The following is an 11202-nucleotide window of genomic DNA, read 5'->3' on the forward strand; positions in this document are numbered from 1 at the left end:
TATGTATTTGTGTTTGTAATTTCATTTACCCTCTATGTTAAAGTATGAGCATTACTAAAGATATACAGTTCAAACTGTGAAATACATTCTGCTCAATAAAAATATTTGACATAAATTCCACGCATCTTAAATGTAGCAGACACAGATTATCTGGAATTTTATTTTGGCAAGTTTTTACGGTCTCTGCCAGTAGTGTTAATGGCAGTATTCAAACTGAAGCTGGGCTGATATTTTCAATCACTGTACTCTGTTCCAGCGCAAACTGTACCACAGAACCGCACAGTGTAAAAGTTCAGCGCGCCAGATTTATGTTCACACACATTGTACATTCAAAAACCATACATCGGACTCATGTTTCCAAAAGCAAAACACAAATAAAAGCTTTTTTTTTCAAATTTAATTTACATTTCTTATTTTTTACAAAAACTCTCGATGGGAGACATCAAAGTTAAAAAAAAAAACATTACAAGACAGGTCTGCGGTGTTTGCACAGGCACAGTGCGAGAGGTTGGATGCTTGTAGCTCTTCAGCAGCGGGATACCCTCACGACAGCCAGGTTTGATTTTCATCTGACCATATGATTGGTGATCAGGAGGTGGTCGTGAGATGTTAAACGCAGCTCGTTACTCCATGTATACTAAACGATGCAGGGCGTGCGATTAACCTGAAATTCATTGAGATCCAAAAAATTCTCGCACGAAGGAAAAATCAGCTGAAAAAGGGCCAAAACTCGCACAGTGGAAACCCAGCTTAAGTACTGAATGTCTGGTACCAGTAGATCATGGCAGTGTTCTATTTATTTTTGACACCGGTTATATCAGATGGTTATCTAATTACAACTTGGCTTTTTTTTTTTTTTTTTTTTGAAAATGCCTGTTTTTACAAATAAAAAATGGAATATTTTACAAAAGCACATTTATCTGTAAACACCAACACATGACACACATCACATTAATGTGTCGGTTTACATAATGAATGACTCAAACAAATCAGTGTTAGTGGAGGCACATTTTACCCAGAATCCTTTGCGATCTGTCTGTGTTTGTTACAAAACTTCAGAATTAGTGCATTATTCAATATTAAAAGATATGTTATATTTTAACTTTGTGCAAATGACAGAATTGACATAAATGAAGTTATTCTATCAGTATTCATTTTATTTATACACCAAACCATAACTCAGGAGGGCTTTATTTTCCAAGATCTCCGCCTGATGGGAACGTTGTGATTGAGTAGAGAGTTGAGCTTCGTGGTTTTCCTCAGCTTGCTTCTGTGCTGGAAGCCATGTAGTAAACAGGAGCTTCCAGCAAGAGGAAAAACCTTCAAAGACAAAAGTGCTGGCTCATTGTTTGGGTCTGTTGTCGCATTTGATGTTACCAGAAGCAATCGTGGTGTGGTTCCAGAGACAATACTGGAATTTATCGGTTATTGGTTATCTGAAACTTCCAATACATTTTTGGGTGGTTTATCATTTTATCTTTATCAAAGATAACTTTTCATTTATCTGATTATCTGTTATTGAAGTTAATTTTTTGGTTATCTGTGCCCACCACTGCCTTCTGACCAACAGAAACAGACAGCAATTCTTCTCCAGCTGCACTTGCTCTCTGCCATAGTGATTTTGCAGAGTAAAATTTATTCTGCTGGGATAACATTTGGTCCCAGTTCAAATAGAGTTAAATATACTCTATCACAGTTCTAAATCAACACTATCGCAGTGTAAAATCAACTCTTATTGGAGCAGAAACACTTGATTTGACAAGACAGTAGAGCTGATTTCACTCTGTAAGAGAGTGTATTTTACTCTAGACTGGGACCAAATATCCCAGCAGAGTAAATTTTACTCAGCAAATGATGCCATCACAGCCTCGTCGTGTTCATGTCACTGTCTCATCGTTATCAAGCAGAGGTTTTCCACAGAACACACAGATATTTATTTGGACCGGGTACGTTTCTGACCATCATCAAAATAAACTCTTTAGATCTTGTCAAAACTTGAATTAACCAAACCATTTACAAGAATAAAAAATAAAAATAAAATAAAAAAAAACAGTGAAATATTAAATCATAACATGAGCATTTTCAATGAAAGATCATGTTTAAAACAACTTGTTTTGAATTTGGACAGTCAGAATGTTCACACCTCTTATGAAGAGTGAAATGAAAAATTGAAATCGGACAACAAAATCTATATACTCCTAGTTGGCAGGATTTTAAGAAAGTCCAAGATTAAATAATAGACCCCAGTCTACTGCTGACAAACATAAATTTGAAAAACCAGTGCAATCAATGAAAGCTGGATTTAGGACCATTTGAAGAGGTATGTATATTCTTTGTAGTTGCCATAGCAACCAAAAATATTAACTTTATTACAAGAAAACCAGCCTTAAACATCATGCAACATATTTCAACACTGTAAGATCAAAAACACTAATAATGACCCAAGAAATGTTTTTTTTTTTCCTGAAGCAAACATGACTGAGTCAGTTGTATATTGTTATTATGACTTAAAAACATCTTCCCATCCATAGAATTTTCTATACTTTTAGTATGTTATTTCAGTGGTCCCTTAAAATCAAAAAACGCACAGATTAAAACTATTGCATCTTTACTGGACTATTTCAGGTCTTTAAAAAAACCAACACTTCCCCCTCCCACTTGATCCTGTGTCTAAAATACTTCCTCCAGAAACTTCTTTCAGTCTTATTCTTGTAAATTCTGAGAGAAGCTCTTGTCTTTCTCTGGAATATTTATTACAATACATGAGGACGTGCTGCACTGTCTCTGGCCGTGGACGTTCAAAACATAGTCCATCCTGATGATTCTCTTGGAGGAAGAGAGCAGTGTTCAAGAAAGTAGGACCAGTTCTCAGTCTAGCAATAGTAACTTCATCCTTTCTTTTCCACCTGTTTCTTCTACAATTGTTTATTGAATCTGTCTCCACTAGCTGTTGAAAATAAATGTCTACCCTTCATCTCCTGCTCACAGCATTTTTGCCATTGTAAGTTCATTTCCCTCCCGACAGTACATTTGCTGTCTGCTTTGGAAAGATTGATACTGATGTCTATGTTTTCTTTTGTCACAGATTTTTTGGTAAATCTATCCACCTTCTCATTTGTTGGGCGACCCACATGTGCTGGAACCCACACATAAGTGGATAGTGATCACTTCCTACTGTCCCTTTGTCAAACACGACCCACTCACACTGCAGAGCCAGTCTGCTGGACACTAATGTGAGATCGAACACTGACTCTTTGCCAGTTCTTATACAGGCCCGGATCCAGACCGGTTTGGACCGATGCAGTTGCATCAGTCAGGTTTTTTTTACGCATCGTACGTCATCGGGGGAAAAAAAATTCTCGAATAATCCTGAATAGTGCCGAACGTGTCCCCGCAGTGAACACAGCTTTTGATGTGATCCCACAATGTACCACGCAGGTGTACGCAGGAAAATTCAAACTGGATCAAACAAACATAGCGTCAGTCCAGTCAAGTGGACCATCATGGCATCCAGGAAAAAAGTTGTGCAAGGAAAATTGGGCACTTAGTTTTCAAACAACAGTGTGTTTGAAAGGCATTCTATGATGACTGAAATTACATTTTCGGTAGTTATCCGACCATACATGTCAACCTATACGGATTGTCCATAAATTATACGCATTTTTCCAAGTTTCAGAGTCATACGGACGTACAAATAAAGTCGGATATTCAGGGTTTGCCTGAAAGGAAACGCTTTTAACAAAAACTATAGATTTGATTATTCCTATTGATGTCGAGACATCAAGGATCCACCATGTAGAGTTTATTATGTCCAAAGTTTAAGGATCCAGTGACCAATTTCATACACTCAACAAAAATATAAACGCAACACTTTTGGTTTTGCTCCCATTTTGTATGAGATGAACTCAAAGATCTAAAACTTTTTCCACATACACAATATCACCATTTCCCTCAAATATTGTTCACAAACCAGTCGAAATCTGTGATAGTGAGCACTTCTCCTTTGCTGAGATAATCCATCCCACCTCACAGGTGTGCCATATCAAGATGCTGATTAGACACCATGATTAGTGCACAGGTGTGCCTTAGACTGCCCACAACAAAAGGCCACTCTGAAAGGTGCAGTTTTGTTTTATTGGGGGGGGGGGGGGATACCAGTCAGTATCTGGTGTGACCACCATTTGCCTCATGCAGTGCAACACATCTCCTTCGCATCATCCATGAAGAGAACACCTCTCCAACGTGCCAAACGGCAGCGAATGTGAGCATTTGCCCACTCAAGTCGGTTACGACGATGAACTGGAGTCAGGTCGAGACCCCGATGAGGACGACGAGCATGCAGATGAGCTTCCCTGAGACGGTTTCTGACAGTTTGTGCAGAAATTCTTTGGTTATGCAAACCGATTGTTCCAGCAGCTGTCCGAGTGGCTGGTCTCAGACGATCTTGGAGGTGAACATGCTGGATGTGGAGGTCCTGGGCTGGTGTGGTTACACGTGGTCTGCGGTTGTGAGGCTGGTTGGATGTACTGCCAAATTCTCTGAAACACCTTTGGAGACGGCTTATGGTAGAGAAATGAACATTCAATACACGAGCAACAGCTCTGGTTGACATTCCTGCTGTCAGCATGCCAATTGCACGCTCCCTCAAATCTTGCGACATCTGTGGCATTGTGCTGTGTGATAAAACTGCACCTTTCAGAGTGGCCTTTTATTGTGGGCAGTCTAAGGCACACCTGTGCACTAATCATGGTGTCTAATCAGCATCTTGATATGGCACACCTGTGAGGTGGGATGGATTATCTCAGCAAAGGAGAAGTGCTCACTATCACAGATTTAGACTGGTTTGTGAACAATATTTGAGAGAAATGGTGATATTGTGTATGTGGAAAAAGTTTTAGATCTTTGAGTTCATCTCATACAAAATGGGAGCAAAACCAAAAGTGTTGTGTTTATATTTTTGTTGAGTGTATTTATTTACTTTATGACTCAATAAAATGTTGTTCAGTTTCAATTTAATCAGTTTATAAAGCGCCAAATCACAACAAAATCCATCTCAAGGCGCCTCACATAGAACAGTTCAACATAAAAAATTAAAATAAATGAAAATTAAAAAATTAAAATGCATAATTAAAAACAGAAGTAAAAGAATAAAACAGATAAAAAATAAAAACTATTCATAAGAAAGAGAATAAAAATAGGCTTTAAGTCTTGACTTAAAAATGTCCACGGACTCCGACTGTCTCACGGTCCACAGAGCGGGTGCACGATAAGAAAAAGCCGAATAAAAGAATGAAGATTATTGAATAACAAGACACGTACGATTTTTATTTTATCATTGGGCAAAAATGCATCCGTCAGATTTTCACTCTGGATGCAGCCCTGTTATATCTATCCTTTTCTTTTTACCATCAGTTAAACTCACTAAGTTTCTTTCATTTAACTTATCCTCTATTATCTGACCATTTTGCTAAAATAACTAATCATAAGACAACCTGTGGACAAAAAATGCTTTTGGAATGAGACCAACAGCCTTCAGAAGTACACATTTCTTTACAACGGTGCAAAAGCTGTCCCAAATTGAAAATAATTTAGTTTTCTTAATAAAACCGTTTGATTCATCAGTAATTAGATTTGCTATGTCAAAGAAGAAGGTGAACTGGTTCCTCTAAACTGACTGTAGGTGGGTGAATATGTTTATCTGTCTGTATGTGTCCTTGCAGTAGACAGGTGTCGTGACCCTCAACTGGACTGAGCCAGAATAGAAAATAAATAAATCCCCTGAGATGAACATTATGCAAACCTGGAAAAAAATCACAGCTTCCTCCAAATCCAACATGTGGACATTGATATCTTACGTCCACGTGCAGTCCACCTCCGTCCCATTTTGAACCATTTCAGTTTTGTCTGACTGTCCACAAATTTTCCACATTTTGTCAAACATTCATCGATTCCATCAATGACAATTTCACGGCTTCTTCCAACAACTGATTGTCTGTAAAAGCAGCAGGAGGTTCTGGGGCCGATTCTGAAAGTGAAAATTAATGACTCCAAGAAGCACGTCCAGGGGGACACCATCTGATGGGACGCTGGGCTCAACAAATGAACCTGGAAACAGCTGTCCATGTGTTAGGACACCTTGAGCGAGTTTGGGCCCAGACATGGAAATCCATGGAAGAATTCCAGGTCTGACTCTGGAGAGAGACTCACATCCATGTTGTCAGCAAATCACAGCGTTACAGTCAAAGGCATCAGTTCATGGAATAATTAAAATAAGAACCAGAAAATGTCCACCTCAAGAAATTTATTATAAAGACGCTAAAGAAACAACATAGTGAAGATTCTGAAATTATGAACAAAATGCTTTTGTTTTGCCTGAATTCTTACTTGTTAGTTGCTGAGATCATTTATGAGTTAATGTGAAAAGCAACAGAAGCAGAAAACCAAAAAAGTTGTTTTTGTAAATAAAAACTTTTATTCATTGATTTTTTTTAAAGGGTAGAACACGATAGATTTATTATTACACAACATTAATAAAAAAAGTTGATTGTTATTTACAGTTGAAATTGATTATTGTATTTTTGATTTTAACATGTTTGAATTGACAAAAGAATAATAAAAAACAAAGTTCAAGTCTCTGTTGTTCCAGGGTGGCTGTAGGGATCAGTCTGGTGTCTTCAGTGGCGTCCTCCTCTCTGACTTCAGTCTCATTATGGTGCGCTGGTAATGGGCTCGCACCCCGAGCTTGTTGGATGGGATGCGACCCTGGATGTTCCTACAGCAGTCTTCGGTGCAGTTGCATATCAATGCGGTACGTTTTGCCTGTGAAGAAGTACTTACATTACTACTCAAGTACACATAAAACAGGTGGTGCTTGTACTGAATCACTAAATCCAACAGAGCAGAAATTTGACAGGCAAACTGTTCTTACGTGACATTTGACTCCAGCCAGGCTGCAGCTGCAGGTCAGAGGATCGCAGTGGCCCTTGCAGTCACATCCAACGTTCCTCCTGGAGCTCCTCAGGTCCTGCAGCTGTGTCTCCTCCTCCCTGTCGATGAAGTCGACACCAGCTGCTTTAAGCAGAGAATAACGTCTCTCTGATTTGTATCTCTGGGGAAAAAAGCGCTTCTCCCAGTATCCAGCCTTCATCTTCAGAGCATGCTCAGCAAACCCGTCCTGTTGGTGTTCTTTCACCTGGTGAGACAAAAAGAGGACATTAGTCATAATGTAACGATTCACTTATATTAACCAGAAACTAATTTTACTGACAGTCTGAATGCACGATGAAGTAAAACAATGACAAACAGAAGACTCACCTCTGGCAGACGCCCCTGTTCCTCGATTCTCGTGAGTCCCTCCCAGAGTATTTCCCTCCGCCTGTAATCCTGCTTCTTGTCATAATGGTCAACTGTGTATGTTTGTTGGTCATTGTGGTGCGGCATCATGCCCAGGGTGCAGCCTCCCTCAGATGGAACTGCAGTGAAGCCCTGACATCGACTGAAGAGGAAGATCATCACCTGGCCAAAGGTCACCCTGGTTTGATGTGTCTTCTTGGTCCTCTTAAGACTGGGCATTGCTGTGGATGGAGAAATAATGTGAATTGATTATACGAGGGCTGTCAATAAAGTAACAGTCCTTTTTATTTTTTTCAAAAACTATATGGATTTCATTCATATGTTTTTACGTCAGACATGCTTGAACCCTCGTGCGCATGCGTGAGTTTTTCCACGCCTGTCGGTGACGTCATTCGCCTGTGAGCACTCCTTGTGGGAGGAGTCGTCCAGACCCTCGTCGGAATTCCTTTGTCTGAGAAGTTGCTGAGAGACTGGCGCGTTGTTTGATCAAAATTTTTTCTAAACCTGTGAGACACATCGAAGTGGACATGGTTCGAAAAATTAAGCTGGTTTTCAGTGAAAATTTTAACAGCTGATGAGAGATTTTGAGGTGATTCTGTCGCTTTAAGGACTTTTCACGGTGCGAGACGTCGCTCAGCGCTCTCAGGCGGCGTCATCAGCCTGTTCAAGCTGAAAACCTCCACATTTCAGGCTCTATTGATCCAGGACGTCGTGAGAGAACAGAGAAGTTTCAGAAGAAGTCGGTTTCAGCATTTTATCCGGATATTCCACTGTTAAAGGAGATTTTTTTAATGAAAGACGTGCGGACGGATCCGCGCGTCGGGACGCAGCCGACGCGGTGCGGCGGCACAGGAAAAACACCTCCGTGTTGATAACCATTTGTAAAATCCAGGCGGCTTTTGATGGCTTTCAGTGGAGTGAGTATATGAGAAATTGTTTAACAGGCAGGACATGTTCCAACTTGTCCTTAAGGCTTTCAACAGAGGTGTTTTTCCTGTGGCGGAGCGCCGCGGCGGCTGCGTCCCGACGCGCGGACCCGTCCGCACGTCTTTCATTAAAAAAATCTCCTTTAACAGTGGAATATCCGGATAAAATGCTGAAACCGACTTCTTCTGAAACTTCTCTGTTCTCTCACAACGTCCTGGATCAATAGAGCTTGAAATGTGGAGGTTTTCAGCTTGAACAGGCTGATGACGGCGCCTGAGAGCGCTGCACGACGTCTCGCACCGTGAAAAGTCCTTAAAGCGACAGTATCACCTCAAAATCTCTCATCAGCCGTTAAAATTTTCACTGAAAACCAGCTTAATTTTTCGAACCGTGTCCACTTCGATGTGTCTCACAGGTTTAGAAAAAATTTTGATCAAACAACGCGCCAGTCTCTCAGCAACTTCTCAGACAAAGGAATTCCGACGAGGGGCTGGACGACTAATCCCACAAGGAGTGCTCACAGGCGAATGACGTCACCGACAGGCGTGGAAAAACTCACGCATGCGCACGAGGGTTCAAGCATGTCTGACGTAAAAACATATGAATGAAATCCATATAGTTTTTGAAAAAAATAAAAAGGACCGTAACTTTATTGACAGCCCTCGTATATATAAAATCTGAATAGATATCTTTTCATCATAAGGACGCTGCCACAGTTACACCATTAGGTGGCACAACACTCTGCCACTTGAATTCTTGTGGTGAGTGTAAACTGCTAAACAGATTGAAAAAGGACATGGATTGTGTTGTGGCTCATGTCCCTGCTGTCTGTCCCTGCTGGTTTTTAGTATCTCCTGGTCTGTTCTCAGTTTTGTGTATAAAATAATTCCAGCTTTGGTTAAGTTTGTGTTCTCTAGTACAGTAATTATTTCTGAGTTCATGTTCATGTTTGTGGAATGATCTCCCTGCATCAAAAAACAGTCCAATTCTGTAGAGACTTTCAAGTCCAAACTTAAGACACATTTATTCTCCCTTTTGTATGGCTAGCATACTGGCATAGTATGTTACTATGCTTCCTACCCTTTTAAATTCATTTTCTTACTAAACAGAGCGGGTCTCAGCCTCAACTTTATCTAAAGCAGGGGTGGGCAATCATGTGCCATGAAGGGACGAGATACTGCAGGTTTTCTTTGGTGATTTCAACGACGATCAGGTGTTTATGTTCAGGGGAGAAGCTCATCAGCAACCCACCCGCTGAGGTGATTGGTTGCAAGGAAAACCTGCAGTGTCTCAGCCCTCGATGCCCACCCCTGATTTAAAGTCTGGGTCTGTTAGTGAAGCTTAGGGCTAGTGGCCGGTGATCACCTTAGTATTTCTTCTGCTTTCCTGTTGCTTCATGCTGACAAATTATACCTTAAGTGTAGTTTTTCTTTCTGTTTTCTTTTTTCTCTGAGATGCAGCTTGAGCCACGTGCTGGATTAGATGATCCAACGAAGGGGTCGACGACCCCTCTCCCCAACCCCTGATTGTGGGCTGGACGCCTGCATGAACTATCATCAATAGTTGTTGTGTTGTGTTCTATATTGTAAACTTTTTTGGTAGAATGGCCTAAGCAGTGGGTCACTCCTTTGAGTCTGGTCTGCTTGAGGTTTCTTCCGCAATATCATCAGAGCATAGGCGGCAATAATTATTACACACTTTCTGTAAATACGAGAAACTTCATTTCACTGCTGAAATATCAGAGTGTTCATCTGCTATATGATATATTTAACTGAAATTTCTGATCCAGACAACCAATGATTTATAAAGGAAATCATGAAAAATATCAGGGGTGCCCAAACGTTTGCATACACGCAGGAATTTTAATCCTGTATTTCTAATTTTATGAATGAGATGTGCGTTATTTGGAAGAAAGTCGAGGTGTCACTGACTTTAGCCCACGAACCACATCCTGCCCACTTGTCCCTCCCATTAGAGAATTGAACTGTCGTCTGAGCACGGCGCGCCCCTCCCCTTTCTTTCACTATCTCACTGCTTCAGCAAGCGGGGTTCCTGAGCTGCCTGCAGGGGGCGCCAATTTGCCAACTGTACACACACTGACAAGAAAACCATTTTGCGCTGGAGATGTTTTTTTTTTAAGTGCTCGTCGCCATGGTGCCGACCCTTCATTAATGCCGCCCAGGGCGACAGCCCACATTGCCCGTATCAAAAACCGCCACTGATCAGAGCCACGGTGCAGCGGTAAAGATGAGTCAGTCGACCATGTTAAAAATTAACACATATAAATAAGCACATGTAGCCTCAGCTCTTTCAGTGATTTTGTGTTTTTGTCAGATGAGGACACTCATTGAAATTTGTTGCTGGTGTACCTGGGTTGTTGGGACTGGAATCCAAAGTGGTTGGTGAAGAATAACCTTGGTCCTCAGTCAGCTCCTCAAATTTCCTCTTATGTTGGCCAATCATGGTGGCAGTGTGTGGAATCTGCAGAGCACAAAAGAGGAGAAAAGAGGGATTAGAAGCATTATATCACTTTCTTTGACATTACTGACATTTTATTCAACAGCCTTCAGGGGTCAGGTTTGTTATCAGTCGATAAGATGCAGTAGTATTGACGGTAAATCAAACTGCGCTCGCACAGCATGTAAGTGATCGCATATTCAGGCTGTGCACAGACAGACATGGAATGGAACTGACGGGCCCCATGTGCTCGGCTAAGTGAGACCACCTCATTGCTCTCAGCTGAGGGGTCATTCAGCCTCAGCACAGAACACAGTCCATCAGGTCAGTTCTCAGAAGTCACCTATAAAGTCACCTGGAAATGAAGTCTCACTCTCTTCCAAATCTCATCAGGTCAGGAAGTGTATTGATTGGTAACAGATCGAGCAGAGAGGTCAAAACCAAACATCCAGCTGGAGATGTTTT

At 41.0% G+C, this 11202-nt stretch overlaps 1 protein-coding gene across 1 annotated transcript; it reads right to left on the reverse strand.

Annotated features, from left to right (window-relative positions):
* Nucleotides 1-6660: 6660 nt before the first annotated feature.
* On the reverse strand, nucleotides 6661-10831 carry LOC117513180 (cysteine/serine-rich nuclear protein 2-like). The gene is made up of 4 exons (XM_034173479.1): nucleotides 10650-10831; nucleotides 7315-7574; nucleotides 6896-7192; nucleotides 6661-6819 (listed from the first exon to the last, which is right to left on the reverse strand). Exons 1-4 carry the CDS (start codon nucleotides 10741-10743, stop codon nucleotides 6661-6663), a joined length of 810 nt encoding a protein of 269 aa, XP_034029370.1. The 5' UTR covers nucleotides 10744-10831.
* Between the last annotated feature and the right edge of the window lie 371 nt (nucleotides 10832-11202).

Source organism: Thalassophryne amazonica, chromosome 7 (genome assembly GCF_902500255.1).
Source record: "Thalassophryne amazonica chromosome 7, fThaAma1.1, whole genome shotgun sequence".
Lineage (NCBI taxonomy): Eukaryota > Metazoa > Chordata > Actinopteri > Batrachoidiformes > Batrachoididae > Thalassophryne > Thalassophryne amazonica.